Source organism: Felis catus, chromosome A3 (genome assembly GCF_018350175.1).
Source record: "Felis catus isolate Fca126 chromosome A3, F.catus_Fca126_mat1.0, whole genome shotgun sequence".
Lineage (NCBI taxonomy): Eukaryota > Metazoa > Chordata > Mammalia > Carnivora > Felidae > Felis > Felis catus.
The window spans coordinates 22,596,694-22,617,071 of record NC_058370.1 but is presented as its reverse complement, the minus strand read 5'-3'; the positions used below and the strand labels follow the sequence as shown (position 1 = coordinate 22,617,071).

Below are 20,378 nucleotides of genomic sequence, written 5' to 3'. Positions count from 1 at the left end.
CTTTCAAACTCAGGCCCGTGTGACCCCAAATTTGAGTGTGCCCTGCACCACACAGACCACGGCCAGGCTGCATCAGAGGATGACGCCAGCAAACCAGGATTTGAACCCAGGTGATCTGATGCCACGGTCAGCACCCTGCGTACCCCATCAGAATGGGAATCAGGACGAGAAGCCTGTGCCAGGGACGGAAGTACTCATTCACTAAAGGGAGCAGCATCTTCGGAGGTTCTGAAAACACAGCAGCGTCCTAGGAAGGTACCTAGATTGGGCGAGGAGGGCAGGACAGCACTTTAAGAGTCGGTGTGACTTTGGGAGACAAAGTTCTGGGTTAGAATCCCGTCTTTGTCTTTCCCCAATACCACCTGTATGCAGCAGTCCACTCCTTGGTATATACCCAAGAGAACTGAAAACACACAAAACCTGTATGCAAATGTTCATAGCAGCATTACTCATACTAGTCAAAAGATGGAAACAACCCAAATGTCCATCTCCTGATGAGTGGACAAAATGTATACTCATACAACGGATTATTATTTGACCATAAAAACGAATAAAGTACTGATACATGCTCTGACATGGACAAACCTTGAAAACATTATGCTACGTGAAAGAAGCCAATCACAAAAGATCACAAATTGCATGATTCCATTTGTACGAAATGGCCAGAATAGGCAAATCCATGGAGACAGAGTGTGGATTAGTGGTTGCCAGGGGCTGGAGGGAAGGGGCAATGGGGAGTGACTGCTAACAGGTACGGGGTTTCTTTTAGAGGCAATGGAAATATTCTAGATTTAGATAACGGTGATGATTGTACAATATTATGAATACATTAAAAACCAGTGAATTTGACACTTTATGTTTAGATTTTTAAAAAAAATGTTCATTTATTTTTGAGAGAGAGAGAGACAGAGAGAGACAGAGTGTGGGGGGAGGGGCAGAGAGAAAGAGAATCGGAAGCAGGCTCCAGGCTCTGAGCCCCACACAGGGCTCGAACTCATGAACTGTGAGATCATGACCTGAGCTGAAGTTGGATGCTTAACCGACTGAGCCACCCAGGCATCCCTGAACTTGACACTATAAATGGTAACTTTCATATTACGTGAATTGTGATATCACAATGAAAATACTGTCAAGAACAGTACCACCTATACAATGAGAATAACAATGTATGTTGGGAAGCTGCTGGTTTCACAACATGAGGAGGTATATAAAATGCCTGGTGAGGTGCCTGGTACGGAGCAAGCATTCAGACACAGCAGCTATATTATAATACATCATGTCAACACTGAGATTGGCTTTCTGCCTAAAATACAAGAAGGGGGAATGGTACTGGATGAGGGGGAGGCTGGTGTTACGATTCTTGAGCTGCAACCCAGCTGGGCAACAGTGCCACCACAGAGTGCAGCTAGGGCTGGCCACCCTCCCTTCTCTATAAGGAAGAGCCATCTCCATGGCAACCACATCAGCTCAGGCCAGGGGCTCCTGTTCCCAGCTGGGTGACAGTATCGCCACAGCAACCTGTCAGGATGGCAAAGGCAGATCTGGATGACGGGACTCCAGCAGCTCTGGCAGAATTGCTCAGGGACACTTATCTCCATGGAAACCACGTCTGGAAGGGGTGGGGAGAAGGTACTCGGCAAACAAACACAGGGCCACGCCCCCTTGCCCAGATCCTGAGACCCCAAGGGGCATGCCAGGGAGCACCAGCAGGCCTGACAGGTCTTCAAAGGGGAAGCGAACCAATGTGTCTTGAGCACCTACTGTGTGCCCAGCACCACATAGGGCTCTTTACCTGCTTGACTACATTTAAAATGTAACAAATAACCCCCCTCCCTAAAACTCACCTTACTACAGCATTAAAAGAATACAAAGCAAAGTCATTTCCCCATGCTATTCCCACCATCTCTCCTTCCTCAGTCAGCGGATTTTCCTCCAGACTTTTGCTATGCGTTTACACACACACATACATGCTCCAAAACCAGTCTGTTCTGTTATCAAAATAATTAGCGGGATTGCGTAATATATATATAGCTCTCTCCCCTTCTTTTTTAACTACATACCTTAGAGATCTTTCAACATCAGTACATACAGCTCTACCTTATTCTTTTTTTTTAATTGTCCTAAAGTATACACAATATGAAATTTACCATTTTTAGTCATTTTTGAGTACTCATTTCAGTGGCATTAAGTGCATTCACTTTGTCAAGCAACCGCTATTCATCTCTAGAACTTTTTCATTATCCTAAACTGAAAGTCTGTACCCACTGAACACCAATTCCTCGCTCCCTCCTCTCTCCAGCTCCCGGTAACCTCTATCCTGCTTTCTGTCTCTATGAATTTGACTACCCTAAGTAGGTCCTATAAGTGGAATCATAATACTGGTCCATTGGTGGCTGGCTCATTTCACTTTGCATCAGGTCTTCAAGGTTCATCCAGGGTGGAGCATGTGTCAGAATTTCCTTCCTTTACAAAGTTTACCAATAGTCCACTCTATGTACATACATTGATGGACATTAGGGTTGCTTCTATTGTAAATAATGCTGCTAGGAACACAGGGGTACAAGTATCTGTTTGTGTCCCTGCTTTTAATTCTTTTGGGTATATATCCCAAAGTGGAATTGTGGGTTCATATAATAACTGCATATTTAATTTGTTTGGGAATTGCACTACGACTTTATTCCTTTTTTAAATATTTATTTATTTATTTTTGAGAGAGAGAAAGAGAGAGAGAAAAAGCACAAGCGGGGGAGGGGCAGACAGAGAAGGAGACACAGAATCCGAAGTAGGCTCCAGGCTCTGAGCTGTCAGCGCAGAGCCCGATGCGGGGCTCGAACCCACAAACCGTGAGATCATGACCTGAGCCAAAGTCGGACGCTTAACAGGCTGAGCCACCCAGGTGCCCCGCTACTTTATTCTATTTAACTTCTTCACAGTGTTCTACGGTTACCCAATCTTATTAATGGTCATAAACAACCTCATTAGCTGGGTACCGTTATTATCCCGATGTCACAGACGGAGAAACTGAGACTTAGAGGGGGATGCGGCTTCAGGGTCTCAGCCACATCTCTGCCAAGGAAGGGCGGGTGAACTCAGGCAAGCTGTCCCTCTCTGAGCCTCAGTTTCCTCTCCTTTACAACAGGAACACGCTGAGCTCCAAGGCACTCTCTGAAACTGTCTCCCCTTTCCACACTATCAAGGGTGGCAGCAACAACATGTGTGAACATGGTCCCCAGTGTCGGGGGTCAGGCCATGGGGGGCAGGAGACTTCCCGAAGGAGGGGGCCTCCCACCCAGCCCTGGAGCAGGACAGGGCTCCGCAGCAGCCCTTAGCACCCAATGTCCCATCTCCGCACTGAGAAGCCACTGGCACACCACACAACATGCCCAGGAGGAAGGGCAGCTGATGGACTGTTCTGGCCTCAGGGCTGTGATGTCTCAGTCCTGGAACACTCCCATGTCTGCCCTCAGGGAAGGTGAGGGGTGTTCCAGAACAATGTACTATCCTAAGATACCCTCGTGAGCAACCAGATAGCTGAGGCCCAGCTGTGCCTCTGTGGTCAGAAGCCCTCCCCACCCCTCGCCGGGCCATCTGGAGCACAGACCCCTGCATTCTGGAGGACTCTAGTCCCTAGCGGTCACCTAGGCTGATGGCTTTCCATAGGCATTCTGCAGAGCCCACGGGGCCCCGTGCAACCTTGAGGACATCCCTCCTTCTCTCAGGGGCTGTTTCCTCACCCATAAAATGGGTATAATCACAATCTCATTAGGCCTTGATGAAAATTGTTCAGAAAAAGTGTCTAGCATGGTACCCAGCACACAGCATGCCCCACACATAGCAGAAGGCAGAAAGTACGCACAAGTGGAAGGCTCACGTGAGCAAAGGGAGAGGCTGGTGCTTGGGGGCCACATCCAGGAACTGCGTAATGTCCTGAAACCTGTGTCGAGACACTGGCCAGAGGCCCAGCCCCCGGCACCGAACTTTACACCAAATGGCAGCCCCTAAATCATGTCCACACAAGTTATCCCAGCTAGTCCTCACAACAACTCAGGGTATTATTGTCTCGTTTTGTAGATAAGGAAACCAAGGCAGAGGGCCAGGCCCCACGGTGCGTATTGTGGAATGCTTTTTCAGTTCATCTTCCCACAGTTGCACGGTTCTTTGGTGGATGACTGTCTCCTTCATTAGCCTGTGGGTTCCTTTTTTTTTTTTTTTTAATGTTTATTTATTTATTTTGAGAGAGAAAGCATGAGCAGAGTAGGAGCAGAGAGAGAGGGAGAAAGAATCCCAAGCAGCCTCCACATTCGGCATGAAGCCTGACATAAGGTTGAATCTCACGAGCATGAGATCACGACCTGAGCTGAAATCAGCAGACACTTAACGGACTGAGCCACCCAGGCGTCCCTCGCCTCTGGGCTCCTTGAGGACAGGAACCGGTGTCTCTCATTCACCATTGTGTCCTTAGTGTGCATGAGTGTGCAGACGCAGAGGTTCAGAGACCCTGGCTAGGGGGCTGGCACACGCCCACCTGCCCCGGCCTGGCCCTGGCTGGGATGGGCGAGCCCTCACCTCTCTCGGCCGTTCCAGCTCCGTCTGCAGCACCTGCTTGGCCAGCTCGGTCTCGATGAGCCGCTGCCGAAGCTCCTCGTTCTCCTCCTCCAGCCGCGCCCGTTTCTTCTCCACTGTCTCAAGCTCCTTATGCAGCCGCACAGAGATGTCCTTAGAGACCTGAACAAGGGTGGGTGATGAGCAGGGACCGCGTGGCCTTGGCTGCAGAGCAACCCCCCAGCAGACAGGGTCTCTCATCATCCCCACTTAGCAGATGAGGAAACTGGGGCACAGAGAAGATACAGGGGTCACGGAACCAGGAAACAGCAGGAGCAAAACCCAAACCCAGGCACCCTGAGTTCCTAATGTCTATATCACAGTTCAGTCCCCAGAAAGCTGTAAAGGCCCTGCCTGTTCTTGGCAAGGCCTTTTCATTTACCTGAGGCATTCGGTGCTTCGAATTCTCACAAGAGCCTGTGGCAGGGCCAGAAGCTCATTTTATTTTTGTATTTATTTTTTAACATTTATTTATTTATTTTTGAGAGACAGAGAGAGTGTGAGTGGGGGAAAGGCAGGGAGACAGATGGAGACACAGAATCCGAGCCAGGCTCCAGGCTCCGAGCTGTCAGCACAAAGCCCGATGCGGGGCTCGAACTCACAAACTGTGAGATCACGACCTGAGCCAAAGTCAGATGCTTGCTTAACTGATTGAGCCACCCAGGTGCCCTGGCCAGAAGCTCATTTTAAAGGGAGGGAAGTGAGGATGCCTGGGTGGCACAGTAGGTTAAGCGTCTGGCCTCGGCTCAGGTCGTGATCTCACAGTTTGTGAGTTCGAGCCCCGCATCGGGCTCTGTGCTGACAGCTCAGAGCCTGGAGCCTGCTTTGGATTCTGTGTCTCCCTCCCTCTCTCTACCCCTCCCCCACTCATGCTCTGTCTCTGTCTCAAAAATAAACAAACATTAAAAATTTTTTTTTTTAAATAAAGGGAGGGAAGTGAGTGTAAGTGGAAACTAGAGCAAGATGGGTGGCCCCAGGGCCATCTGAATCCCATCTCTGCCAGTGACCAGCACGTGATCCTGGCCAAATCATTTCTCCACTCTATGCCTCAGTCTCCTTCACTACAAAATGGGTGCAATAATAGCAGCAACCTCGTGGGCCCAACAGGAGGGCTGAATCAGCTATTGCACAAGAAAGCTCGGCCCTGGGCCAGCACAGTGAGTGCTGGGTGAGTGGTGAAGCCATACATGACCTGCCAGAGGTCATAGTGTGACCCTGACCCTGGTTTCCAATTGTCTGGGCTACAGAACGCGCTGGAAATGACAAAGGGTGGGCATATGTCCAAGTCATCCCTACAGAAGGGAGCTAACAGAGCTGCAAACTCTAATCCTAGTGACAGGGCTCTGCAGCAAAAGCACCCCGTTTCCTGGAGGACACCCTGGGGGTCAAAGGCCAGGAAAGGGAGCCTCTGGGGATGAGGAAGTCCCTTTTGCGCTGGCAAATCACAATGACTCTGAAGTGGTCCAGGCACTGCCCTTCGTTGAATACCTACTGTGTGCCAGATTCATTCCTCTTCACTCCATTGCTGTCTGCGGCTCAGAGCATAAGTGACTCGGCTCAGGGTCATGTAGACCAAGTGTGAGCTGAGCTGGGGGGGAGCCCCTGGGATTTGCCTGAGGGGCCAGCATGGCCAGGGCTCTGAGAGCGGTTCCAGGGCTTTGCCAGCAAGAGGTATGTGAAGGGCAGACAGCCCAATGCCCCATGCCTGCCAGGCTCGGAAACAACTATGGCACCTCCTCCGTGCCGGAAGGGAAGAGGGCCCTCCCTGGCTCTGCCCTCCGCCTGGGCCCAGGCCCAGCTCGGCATGGACCCTTTGGCAGCGTGAGAGGCAGGCCAGGAAAAACAACGGCCAGAGAGGAAACTCAGCACTGCCTTCCCCTCCCTCTGGTGCCCACTGCCGCTCCCTGCCCCTGAAGATCCCCAGGGACAGCCGGAAGGAAGCTGGTCCCCAGCCTCCCTAGGCCACCAAACTTTCCTTGTCCGCAAAGTGGGATGAGCAACCCCTCAATACCAGAACAAGAACTTTGCAGGTAGGGGAAAACTAGATCGAGTCTGATTCCAGCACTCTGTGTGTGTGTGACCCACAGCCAGTTTATTTATACATTTGAAGTCTCATTGTGGTCATTGGTAAATGGGGTTGATACAGCCTACTCCCAAAGGCTGCTGTAAGGAATAAATGACATAGTCCTTGGGCTGGTGGCTAGAACATCAAGAAATATAATTTGTTAAAGCATTGTCAGGATCACTGCTTCACCTCTGTGCGCTGATTTTATCGGATATTTTGGCCCAGTACCCCACAATCTCCCTCTTGTGTTTTGTGTCAGGGTTTTTACTGGTGTTCAACCCCAGGCTCTTGGCTATGGTCCCCGGTTTGGGGCTATTAGGTCACCCAGAAAGCCCCTGTCCTGATCAATACTCCATTCATTCATTCATTCATTCACTCATTCATTCATTCATCCATTCATTCATGCTGCTTAGGCCCCAGGGGCAGGAGTGGTGGGGCACAGAGATCAAGGCCCCAGACCATGCCTGGGCTCCTTCACATCTCTGTGTCCCGGCAGCACTGCGGGGTCTGGTACACGCTAGTGCCAAATAAACACTTGTTGGAGAACAAACAAACCCCCCAAGGTTCCAAAAAGCGAAAAGGGAGATGAAGGAACAGATGACTGAAATATGGGGAGCTGCACCTACTGCTCCCCTCAACCACCCACCCCACCCACTGTCCAGGGAGGGCTGAGTCCCTGACTGGTGTGAGGGCTCAGCAGCTGGAGGCTTCTCTCCTACTTATGCTCCCACTTGGAGCCAGCTCCTCTCCATCCCTGCCATGGCCTCAACCTGGGAGGCAACACTCCCCACCAAGAAGACATGATCCGTGTGGATTCCGGGATCCTCTTGGGTTTATAAATGACTCTATTGATTTCATCCCTTCCATGAGTCCCCAGGCTCCTTCTGCTCCATTCGCCACATGATCTCCTTCCCCATTTGGCCCCCGCCCCCAAGAGTTGCAATGTCAAGAAAGCCCAACCCCAGGCAGCTTACAGAATTCCAGCGTGAACAAAAGAGCCCTTAATTGCAGATCCCACAGAACCCTGGGTCCCCCGTGGAAGCCCATGGGAGCAAAGAGCATGCATGTGGCCTGGAGGGCAGGAGTCTGGTTGCCTCAGCCTGTCCTTTCCTGTCTCAGCCTCAGTGGTCCTGGGCGCCCTTGCCTCTCACAGGTGATTTATAGAATCAGCTGTCACTTCCTGACACCATGTGCCTTTCAGGGAAGGGCTTTATTATCCCCATTGTGAGGTTCGGAAAGGACCGGTCACTTGCCCAAGGTCACACAGCTAGAAAGCTACAGAACCAAGGTTTGAAATCAGGTGGGTCAACTCTAGAGTCCTGCTCTCAACCTGAACCTGCTTTTGGCCCAAAGCTTGAAGACATGTTAATATCAGCACTAAAAGTATTAACAACAAGCCCAGCAGCGGGCTCACCGTGTCAGATGCTCACAGGCGCCCCCCCCCCCCCCCCCCCGCTTGTCTCATTTCATCCTCTTATGATCCTCCCAACTACTCCCAGGGTAGGGGGGCTGAGATACCACGGGAGGTGAAGCAGCTGCAGCTTCCGGACACCAGGGCAAATCCCCAAAGCGCAAACAATGCGCTCAGCCATGAGGTCACTGTTTACAGCACTGAGGCCTGGCTCCTGCCAAATGCAACCAGCAGCCATCAGACCACAGGCCCCCCTGCTCATGGGCAGACCTCTCAGCTCATGGGCCTCTGGCTTCAGGGTGTTCCTGTCCCTGTCACTCTGAATCCTCAGGGAGGGGGAATGGGGCCTGGGGTCTGGGACCCTGCATTGTGAACAGACTCTCAGGGATTCTTATCCACAGGCTGAGATTCTGGCCTTCCCTTCCCTGCCCTTGTCCCCAGCCACTTCACCTCTGAGTGCCTTATAAGTTCTTCTCCTGAACAGTAACACCACAACCAACATTTGCTCATCTGCTAGGGGAGCACTCAGAACCAGAGTCTGTGGTCAGCACTCTCTTTACTTGAGCTATTTCATTTTATCCTCACAAAAATTTCTATAGGTGGAAACTAGTTTTATCTTCCTTTTCCACATGGGGAAACTGAGGCTCAGAGATGTGAAGGAGCTCTCCAAAGGTTACACACCAAGCAAGTGGTAGAGCAGGTCTTTGAACAACTACCACGCTGCCCTCCACATGCTGAGCCATGTTCCAGCTGAGGTTCAGTGGGTCCTGCAGGCTGGGAGGACCACAGACAGCCCAAGGGAGGGGGATACCAAGGCCTGAGGTTTTATTCATGGTGCGCTTTCACCAAAAACCTATCTGCTCGATAAAACCACTGGAACTGCAAAAGCCCTATAGATTTGGCTGCTCTAAGCCCCATATTTAACAGAAGGGGAAACTGAGGTCCCAAGAAGTGGCCCCATGCCAGTCGGGGCATGGGCCAAGGAGCTGACAGAGCAAGTCAGAAGTCAGAGAGTCCGGAGAGATACCCAGCTCTGGGGTTGCGGGCGGGGGAAGGGTCCCTACTTGGGCCCATCAGGCCCTCCCAGGAGATAGCAAAGAAGTCACAATTCTGAGAACCCCCCAAATGCGGGAGAACAACCCCAGCACATGGGGCAGAGTGTGGTGGCCAGAGGCATCCAGCCCAGGCCTGCAGGGATGAGCTCAGCGCTCCAGCTGCAGCGGCGGCGGGGAGAAGAGGGAGGAAGGGGGAGAGGTGGGGGGGGGGCAAGTTGGATGCTGATTGGCTAGTTCAAATCCCAACAGAAGGGGTGGCTTCCCCGAGCCCAGAGCTCAGAGATCCCCCCTCCCACATGCACACCAGCTGCTCTCGGCTCCTCCCAGGGAGGCACTGGCCACCCAGTCAGGGCCTCCTCCCTCCCTCATCCCTCCCTCTAAGGCTGACTCTCTGGTGTACCGGCCCCAAATACCCAATCACCTAGGCCCAAATCTACTTCATCTGAGCTTCCCCAGCTGTTCCTCATCCCACACTCCCTCAACCCAGTGCCTGGAGTTTGAATATTTGTGCAACCCTTTGTCCCGGGGGCTGCCCTGTCAGGTAGCTTTGGCCGGGGAGACAACCTTTCTGAGCTCAGTTTCCACATCTGCACAACAGACCTATAACCCCGCTGTGCATGTGCAAAGACAGTCTGCAATGGGAGACTGCCTGCGCTGGTTGGCTGGCTGGCACTCACTGTTTATCTCCCCTGGCCACTACAGACAGAGGTCTCTCTCTCCAGCATTCCTCCTCTCCCCTCCTGGTTCAAGCCCACTTCTCCCACAGGCCTCAGTTCAGAAGTCACCCCTGCAGGAAGAGGCCCTTGGGCCCCCAGGCGGCACCAGGTGCCCCCACCCCCAACCGCTACATTCCCCTGAGTTCTGAGAGCAAGGGACTGGGCCTGGGTCCCCACTAAGTTCTCAGCCCCCAGACCAGGGCCCACACACACAGACAGGGTGCACTGCTCTTCTGGAGGCCCCTCTTGCCAGCCTCCAGCCCAATCCTCTCCTGCTTCACAAGGCAGGGAGGCAGGGAGCGGGGCAGTCAGGCACGGGAGGCTGATAAGCCTGCACTGGACCAATGACACAGAGTGTCAATGTGACCTTGAACAGGTGCTTCCTTTCTCTGAGACTGACTTTCCTCATCCAGAAAATGCGAATAATAATAGCTAACATTTTTGAGTGCTTACAGTGACATTTTACCTATATGATCTCTTCTAACCCTCATAGAACCCTGTGAAGCAGGGGCTGCTGTTATACCCATTTTCCAGATGAGGAAACTGAAACTTAGGTGACTTGCTCAAAATCACAAAATTAGGGCATATTGGAGTCAAGGTTTAAACAAGCCCTATCCAACTCCAGGCCTCTGCTACTCATTAGCACAATAAAGAAACCTCCAGGGACAGTGCAGGGACAGGGCAGGGACAACTCCAAGCCCAGGACCAGGTGTGGGAATGGCTCCTGTTAATAGGATTCATATTTATGATATCACGTTGGGACACTCCTGGGAAATGGGCTGTCGGTTCACCAGGGATCCCCACTTTGCAGATGAGCAAGCTGAGGCCCAGAGAAGTGGTGTAACTTGCTCAAGCACACACAAGGAGCGAACTGTGGGCTGACCTGGGCTCCACTTGGGCTTGTGCTCCCAACTCCAAGAGGGGTACCTATGAGGGTGGGGGGAGGCCCAGAGCTCACCTTGACGTCCTGCTCCAGCCCGCGGATGAGCTCTCCATCCACCTGGCCTGTCTGAGCGGCACGGAGGCTGCGGCGCTCAGCCTTGCGCAGCCGGTACTGCAGGATGCGGCAGGTCTTGCTGGCCTGGTCCAGCTGCTGCCGGAGCTCCTGCAACTGGTACACATCCTCCTCCATGTAGACATCCCGCATCTCCAGCATCTCTGCGCGCAGCTCCTCGATCTCATCCTGCAGTGGGGGGAGAGGCGGTCGGGTCACGGGGCTCGTGGCAGTGGCCTGTGTGTCTGAAGGCAGGCCACACACAATGCTCTCCTAGCTGCCCTGGGGGCCTGGGTGTGGTAGGCTGAATAATGGCCCCCCCAAAGATGTCCATGCCCTAATTCAAGGGACTCTGCAAACGAGATTAAGGATTTCGAGATTGGGAGATTTTCCTATATTATATGTGGGTGGACCAATGAAATCATAAGAGTCTTTATGAGAGGGAGGCAAGGGGATCAAAGTGGGAGAAGGTGACGTGACAACAGAAACAGAGGTCAGAGGGACGTGCTCTGAAGATGGAGGAAGGGCCTTGAACAGGCTGCCTCTAGAAGCTGGACGAGGGAGTGGATCCTCGCCCAGAGCCCTGCCATGTGGCCTTGCCAAGGTAGCCCTGCCAAAGCCTTGATTTTCAGACTTCTAACCTCCAGAACTGTGAGATAATAATCTGGGATTGTTGTAAGCCACTCAATTTGTGGTAATTTGCTGTAGCAGAATAGGAGCCTACCACACTGGGGAAGCAGGACAGACTCATTCAACGAGCATTTGTGGGCACCAACCACGTGCCAGGCCCCCCGTGCCAAGCGTGGGGGTGGGAAGGGACAGTACTGACCAAGACTAATGTGCCCCCTTCTGTGTCTTCTGCATGGAGCCCCAAGTCTCACTGGGGAGACACATGATAAACCAACAAATACAAAAAATCCAAATAAATGGCAAGAAACAAAAAAAACCCCACCTGGGTAATATGCTAGAGTAATGGGGAAAGGCTGTGTCCAAGGACGTGATCGGGGCAGCCATCTCCAAAGAAGGGACATTTGAGCTGAGGGAAGAAGGAACAGCCATGCAGAGAGACAGCCGGGGAGAGAGGACTCTAGGCAGAGGGTCCAGAGTGTGCAAAGGCTCAGAGGCAGGATAGAGCTCAATGGGTCAGAATACAGCAAGGTGGCCAGGGTAGCTAGAGGAGGGATAAACTGAGGCTGGGGAAACAGACAGGGGTCGGCCATCTAGGGCCCTGAAGGGCCAAACAGAGTTTGGGTTTTAAATGGAGGGTGTTGGGGGATGACCTCACTTCCCCAGGGCAGCTCCTGACCACCTCTGTCACCAGCTCCCAGATGTCCCTCACTTCCCCTTTGTCACCATGAGCACATCTGCAATTCTTTAATAGTTTGTCTCCCAGACATACTGTGAGTCTCTGGGGGGATACCCCACGTCTACCTCACTCACTGCAATATCCCCCACACCCAGCACGGGCCTAGCATCCCACAGGCTCCCAACAAATATTAACTGAATGAGTAAATGCATGTCCGGTTAGGTAAACAACCCCAAAAATGACATAGTAACATGAAACAATCATTAGAGTGTAAGGGGATGAGTGAGGGAACCCAGCAGAAGAAATGGATTATTATTATGTCTAATAACAAATGTGGAAACTGAGTCACAAATGGAAATAATACCTACTCTTAGGATGATTGAATGAATTAAAAAAGATTGTACACTAAAAAGGGAAACTGAGTCACGGGGGAGGAATGATCCGCCAAAGGCATCCCTGAAAAAGCACCTAAGGACGGTACTGATGGGGGCAGGGGAGTGGGTCCAAGAAGCAAAAAAACAACTCTTCGGGCCCTGGACATGGACACAATCTGGAGAGTGTGCTCACCAGCCCTCGAGCCTTTCTTTCCCCGCAGAAAATGTGTGGCTCCCTACGAGGGCATGGCCTGGGGCTGTCCAGTGCCCCCCTGAGACTGGGTGGGCTGGTTTAATTCAGGAGCAGGGTCAGGAAGAAGCCAGTTCTTAGTGTGAAAGTTCATCCACCGGACTCCTGTGGACTATTTCTCAAATGGTTCTGAACTCAGGAGAGGAAGACGGAGGGAACAGGTATCTGCTTCTCCCAACTCCGTAAGATACTGTCCTCTTCCCACCATCAACCAAAGGGTTTAATCCCCACTTGCCGCCACGGCCTCTGCCCCAGGGATGGCTTCAGCAGCAACCCCCAAAGTGGATGATTCTGCCTACACCAGCTGTAGGAGCGGTCACCTCACCAGGACCCCAGCTCCCACCTCCATCCCAATACACACACAGACTCACCGCCACCATGCCAAGTGGACAGAACTAAAAGTGGAAAAAGAGGAAGTGGGACAGTCAATGATCACACCAGTCAAAAGAAATGAGGAAGTGAGGGGTCCACACGCCACTTCAGCCAGTGGATTAAGGAAGCATTAAGGGAAACAGCACTCAGGAAGTGCAGGTCAGTCAGCTAAATCCAAGCTAAACCAGCCTCCAGATGAGCCTGTGTTCAAGCCCCCACCATGCTATTTGCTAGCATCTCACTTCTTCTCACTGCAGTCACACTGACAGGGCCTGGTGATCGGGAGGATATGGAGGTTTGAGTGGACCTGAAGCTCAGGATCAACCAAGGAGAAGTGCAGGGAACATACAAGCTCATTAATGTTGGGCTACATAAACAGATGTAGGGCGTTTAAGTCATAGGAGGTGACATCCCTCAACACAGGACTACATCCAGGGCGCTAGAGTCATTTGGGGGGACCGTTTATTTTTTTAACTTTTAAATACCTGATTTTTCTATTTATAAAAGTAAACAGTGATCCTAGAGACAGTTTTGAAAATACAAAAACTGTACATCACTCATAATTCCTCCACCTGGTCCTAAGTCACAGTGGCTCTCAAGGTGTGGTCCCCGGACCAGCAGCATATTACCATCACTGGGGAACTTGTCAGAAATTCTCAAACCTCAACGGAGACCTAATGAATCAGAAACTTGGGGGTGGGCTCACCGAGTGACTCTAATGCAGGGGGGTTTCCTTCCAGTCTTTTTCCTAAAAGGGCCAGAGCCATCTGTGGCAGCACCACAAGACCAGGGCCTGACACAGAGCAGGGACTCAATAAGCATCTATTGAAAACGTGAGTGAATGAATGATTTCTCACATGAGCAGCTGTCTCTCCAGGGCCTGCCCTTCACCACAGTCAGTTTCTGGAAACGCAGGATGTTGCGTTCATGCCAGCTCCATCTCTCCATGGGGCTAAGGGGGGCCCAGGCGCTCGGGGGCTCGTCCCAGCTGCAGGCAGAATGCGGGTCAGCCCCTCCTGGCACGGCCCGTGGAAGAGAGTGGGTCCACAAAGGCCGGCTTGTGGCCCGCACGGGCCGGGTCTGCTGGGATGCAGGCAGCAGAAGCTGGTGAATGCAGGACTTGGGCAGGGGCTGAGCTTTTGGGCCTGAGGTGGGGCCAGGGAAAGGGCCTGCTAGGCCATAGGGAGGGGAGCTGGGAGGGCAGGACCTTGCTTCACTCCAGAAGTTCTTAGACCCCACTGAGCTACCGAATCCTCCAGGGCTGCTCAGTCCAACAGTCCCAGCCTCTGGCCCTACAAAGCCCTGCAATGACAGTCTGAACCAACTGACAGAGCTGGGGGCTAGGGAGGGGAGCTCAGCCTTCCCACCTCCCTCACAGACAGTTCAGGGGCCTTCCTGCTCCTCTCCTCCCTCCCAGACCCCCATCCATGTGGAAGCAGGAGGAAGGAATCAAACCCCACCAGACTCAACAGGCCCAGTGGCTGCACAGCAAGATTGTTGGAGAACCGCCCCACCCCCCGCAACAATGGTGGGGGAACCCCAAACCTCATCCTCCCCTGCAGATAGGAAAAGGCCAGCAGTGCCCACCTCAGAAACTGGGGGCCCTGATTCTCAACCCCACAGTCAGAAAGGCCAGCCTAAAGAAGCCGGGGAAAGGTGCTCAGACCTGGCATGGCCTGCCAGGTCAATGCCATCCATCCCCTGTGGCCACTCCTTCAAGCTGACTTCTCTTCCCCTTGAAGCTCAGCCTGATTATTTAGGACTGGGAAAGGGGGTGGGGTAGGACAGGAATAGAGAATAGGAACGGGGTACCCTGCCTACTGCCAGAGTAGTCTTTATAGAAAATGTTTATTTTGCTCTAATTACAGTGGAAATTCCTGTTTATTGGAGATAACTTGGAAAAAAAGCTGGTCACTTTCTGTCTCCTCCACTATTTCCCACTGGCTTCTCTGCATTAGGTCCAAGCCCCTTAACCTGGAACCGGAGCTGCCCCTGGTCTCCTCCCTATTCCTGTCTTGCCCCCGACCCCTGCATCCTCCACCCCCGACGTCCTGCTATGCCAGGACTAGAAAATAGCTACCATCTCGGGGCACATGGCTGGCTCAGTCAGTAGAACATATGACTTGATCGCAACATTGTAAGTTCGAGCTTCATGTTGGGGATAGAGATTACTTAAAAATAAAATCTTAAAAAAAAAAGAAAGAAAGAAAGAAAAAGAAAGAAAGCTACCATCAATGGGGAAGCTCATGAATGACCAGGCAATGCATACATGTGCAATAATGTGATCCTCCTCCCAGCCCTGTGAGGTTGGTATTGAAGATGTTCCCTTTTTGCAGATGAGAAACTGAGGCTCAGAAATTTCCTAGAGCTGCTCAAGCAAGGGAATGGTGGAGCTGGAAACAGGACCCTAACCATGTTCTACTTCAAGGTTTGCTTGGGCTAGTCCCTCTGCTGGAATGGCCTTTGCCAGGCTAACTCCTAATTTATGTCATCCTTCCAGAACATTCTCTCCTTCTCCATCACCACCCCCCACTCCCGGCCCCCGCCCCGGCCAAACCACACACCCTGAACTCCATTCTTCTCTGTGCTAACAACTTCAGGTTGCATTTGCCTGCTTTCAACTCTATCTTCCCCAAGAGCTGGGGGGAGGGCAGGTGCCAGGTCCCACCCATGTCTGGTCCCCAGCACGGCCCAGGACAGGCACACATCATTGTCTACCGGTAGATGTCTGACTAGAAGAATGAGTATGGCTTCTGCCCTGCCCAGTCTCTCTCCACAGACCAGGGTGGGCAAGCTCTCCTGATCCCAGCCCCAAGTCAGCTGCAAAGAGTCGGGGAGAGCCTGGGCAGGGTCTCTCTACCCAGGGAACTCCTGCTTAGTCACTCACTCCCTGCCCACAAAGTGCATCTCCGTCCATCCCCCTACACACCCTCCAGATGATCCATGAGGTCAGCCTGCAGGAAGCAGCCTCTCAGAGGCAGACCCGCTCCCTGAAATGGATTAGTTCCCAGGAATCCTGGAGGAGTTGGCCAGGAAGAGTCTCTTGGTCCCTTTTGGGCCAGAGGACCAAACATGAGCTCACACTACTGCTAATAATAGCGAGACCTTGCATGGCAGCACGGGGTTTCACAGTTTACAAAGACATTCCGTCTGAATCATCTCATGGGTCCTCACAGAAACCCCAAGGACAGGCAGGACAGGAACCACCACCTCTGTTCGAGAGACGGAGAACTGCAGAGAAGCACAGGGAAGGTGGGCTGTGCCCAAACTCACACCGAGAGACCTCCAAGCAGGACTCGGATTGCAGACCTCAGATTCTTTCGTCGTACCAGAATTCAGGGAACTCATCGACTTGGATGGGAAGGGGGGAAAGATAGCATATCTCTACTTCCACCAGCCTCGAACTAAAAATTAACATTTCCTTCTATTCTGGACAAGCCATAGTTGTATGAGCAGTACTCGTAAGTTTGCCACCAAAAGAAATCACAGATATTTTCATATCACGTAACAATTGCAGAAGTGTCAAAATAGTGTTTACACTCATCAGTACTTTGAAATTGCACTGACTACACTGGTTAATAGACCGGTCAGCAGATCTGATGAGTTAATGAACATATATTTACTATATTATAACTTAGAAGTATCTTTTGATAATTGTAATTTATTTGGTTTCATTTGTGTTTTAAACACTTAAAAACATTATTCTGAGAATTATTCTCAGCAGAGAGCTTAAAGGCGTCTGTGGCACAAAAGGCCTGTGTTCCTTCCAGAGGTGCCTCATCTGTGGGGTCTGACTTGGCCCCCCAGACCCCCCCCTCTCTTCTCCACCAGGGCATAAAGCTAGAGCAGCAGAGCCCGGCCTTCAAGCCACATTTATTTTATTTTATTTTTTAATGTTTATTTATTTTTGAGAGAGAGAGAGCACGTGCAAGCGGGGGAGGGGTGCAGAGAGACAGGGGGACAGGGCATCTGAAGCAGGCTCGGTGCTGGCTGCAGACTGTCCCAGTGAGGGGTCAAACTCATGAAACGCGAAATCATGACCTGTGCTGAAGTCAGATGCTCAACCACCTGAGCCACCCAGGTGCCCCTCAAGCCACATTTTAAATGTTGCAGGAAAGAGGGACACCTGGGTGGCTCATTCGGTTGCGCATCCAACTTCTGCTCAGGTCACGATCTCACAGTTTGTAAGTTCAAGCCCTGCGTTGGGCTCGTTGCTGTCAGCGCAAAGTCTGCTTCAGATCCTCCGTCCCCCTCTCTGCCCCTCCTCCACTTGTGCGCTCTCTCTCAAAATAAACGTTAAAAAAATATATATATACCTTAAAATAAATAAATAAATGTTGCAGGACAGAATGTTTTCTACAAGAAACCTACACAAATATACGATGATAAATCTTTGTACAATGAGGACAAGAGGGGGAAGTTTAGGTTTGGGGCCCACTGGAACACTTGTAAGTGACTCCAGACGATCCATCTGAAAAAACTGGTCAGTAGGAGTAGATGGTGAGTAGTCTCTTGACCTGAAGGGCTGGAGCCGAAAGTGACCAAATTCGAGGCCCCTCTGCAGAAACACAGGAAGTGGCAATGAGTGATGTGAACCCAGCAACAGCTGCCAGCCAGCCCTGAGGGAACAGGGATGGAAGCAGGGGGTTAGAAGCTTCCTGAAGGCAGGAGGAGATCACTTCTTACCAGCCACTAAGGAAGAAACTATACCACAGCAGAGGTCCCCAGCTACCTCCCACCCACGAGTGTCAGCCCCCACAGGGCTCGGGTTCACCCAGCAGCCCCAGGGAACTCTGATGTGAGTCCTACAGATCTCCTTGGAATACCAAGGCTGAGTCAGGCGCAGGGAGCCAGTGTCTCAGCACAACCAGCTCCCGAAGGGACCCTGTACTGCCTGGGCCTCCTTCCATTCTGTATGTCTCCCACCTCTGCCTCCCCCTCCACCTCAAATGCCACCTCCACCAAGAAGCCTCCCTGGCTGCCCCAAGGCACAGCCTTTTGTGTAATGAGCAATTACTGAGTATGTATAGAGAGCCAGATTCACCACCAGATCATTGACTTTAACCCTGAGGATGGCCAGTTTTCTCCCCATTAATTTGTTCTCCACTTAGTACATGGAGAGTTTTGTTTCGTTGCAACCATGTCACTCTCCTGTTTAAAACTCTCCAATGATCACCAAAATCTGGAAACAACCCACATGTCCCTCGGCTGAATGGATAAACGGTGGCACACATGTGACGGAATACTACTCAGCAACAAAAAGGAATAAACTGCTGAGACCCGCAACAACGTGGATGAAGCTCAAACCCGTTATGTCAGGTGTAGGAAGCCAGGCTCAGCAGGCCACTGCAGGATTCCCTTTACATGACATTCTGGAAAAAGCAAGACCGCAGAGACAGAAAACAGATCAGTGCTTGTGGGAGGCTGGGGGAGGAGGAATGGACTAGAAAGGAGCCCAGGGGTTTTTTGGGTCCATGTCTGGACTGTGATGGGTTACAGAGCTGTACGCTTCTGCCAAAACTCACTTTACTGTATGTAAATCACTTGATCCAAAAGCAAGACAAAAGCCTGACAAAAGCAAGACAAAAGACAAAAGCCACATCAGCTCTTCTCCCAGAAATCACCTCGCCTGTCCCACCACGAAACCTCTGCCCCAGCGGGTCCCTCTGCCTGGACTTCCCTCCCTGCGTCTCTGCACTATGGGCTCCCCTTCTGCTTAAAGCCTCCACGTAAATGCCACCTCCTCAGAGAAGCCTTCCAAGACCCCTCCAAGCCCATCGTGTCCACATTCTCTCACGGAATGTGTCACAGGTTTATCTGTGATGTGAATTATTTTCCTTATTGATCTGTTTGCTTATGGAATGTCAGTCTCTGCCACTAAGATGTGAGCTTCAGGAGGGCAGGACCTGGCGCCGTGCCTGGCACACTAAGGAACAGCTCAATAAACAGCCGCTGGGTTAACAAAGGGGTCCTAAGAGGGGAAGATTACCATCCTGTTCCCCTGCCCTGCAGAAAACCGCTTCTAGTCAGTGGTGCTATGTTTAAGTCTAATTCTGTGACTCTGTGAACCTAATGCCCACGGGGGCTTGGGATCCTGGTAGCGGGCTTCAAATTCCCTCCTACCAACTCCCAAGTTACATTCTCAAATATGTCATCTCCTCCTCTGGCTCCAGGGACCTGACAGGCCGATGGGCAGGCAGACCCAGGAAGAATGACAGAGCCGAACTAAAGCACCCAGAACTCTCCCTCTGTAGGGTAGCAACCATTCCATGGAGGAACAGCAGCCTCTGCCTGGCCAGCCTTCTCCCACACCGCCCCGGCCACCACGGTCCCTCCCTTGGGCTAAAGCCCAGGCTGCCTGCCCATCTGCCAGCCTGGCTCTGGCCTGGGGCACTCACCCCGGTCCAGAAGGGCTGACCTGCAGGGTGGGCCAACAGTGGCCACAGGGGCAGCACGCCAGCCCCCCGAGAGGCTAGGGCCGCCATCTGCTATCCCTTCTGTCGGTCCCCCAGGTCTGTCAAGGCTCCAGATGAGATCATTGCAGTTGGACCCCAAGGAACGCAGAAGGCTCTGCAAAACGCCACTTCCCTCCCCACTCAAAAGCAAAGATTCTGGGAACAGCAAGGTGGGGGGCGGGGGACAGACAGGGACACTGAGGCCTCGAGAGGGATGAGCACGCCCCACCCCCCCACCCCAGAGCGTCCAGAGTCAAGCAGAGAGGGACTCTGCATGCCTGCCTTCTAGCCCAGGGCTCAATCCAGCTTAGCCTCCTTGGATGAAAGCTGGGCTCCAGTTTGGGGATAGTCAGGGTCAAAAGTCCTAGAGGAGGGCCAGGACGCCCAGCCAGGTACAGCCATGCCACACCAATGTCCCTGCTCCAGCTGGCACAGAGGCTGCCTGGTCCCAGTGACCCATTGGGTCATGAAGGAAGACAGCGATCTTGGACTTGCCCCTCCAACACCAGTAAATAAAAATAGACAAGAGCGCTCCCTCTGTGCCACGTCTCGCTGTATCCCCAGCGCGCCCCCCCCCCCCAACTGCCTGGTGAGGAACCAAGGTCAAATAGGTCAACAGTGTTCTCTAAGGTCCCACACTAAAGTGGCTGAGCCAGGATTCAAGTTCAGTTTGAGCTCCTGTAAACTAGACCAGTCTCTATAATGGGACAACAGTGACAATAATAGCTAATACTTACAGGATCTTACTGTGTGCCAAACACCTGGCTGAGCTCTGCCT

General features: G+C 52.1%; 1 protein-coding gene across 4 annotated transcripts in view; it reads right to left on the bottom strand.

Moving 5' to 3' along the window:
- Positions 1-20,378, bottom strand: part of SOGA1 (suppressor of glucose, autophagy associated 1) — a 72,330-nt gene that overhangs the window by 41,500 nt on the left and 10,452 nt on the right. For all 4 annotated transcript variants that reach the window (XM_045053653.1, XM_019826546.3, XM_006929782.4 and 1 more), the window contains exons 2-3: positions 10,808-11,032; positions 4,567-4,725 (exon numbers count right to left, since the gene is read on the bottom strand). In XM_045053653.1, coding sequence (XP_044909588.1) covers positions 4,567-4,725; positions 10,808-11,032 — 384 coding nt within the window. The remainder of the gene's footprint in view (positions 1-4,566; positions 4,726-10,807; positions 11,033-20,378) is intronic.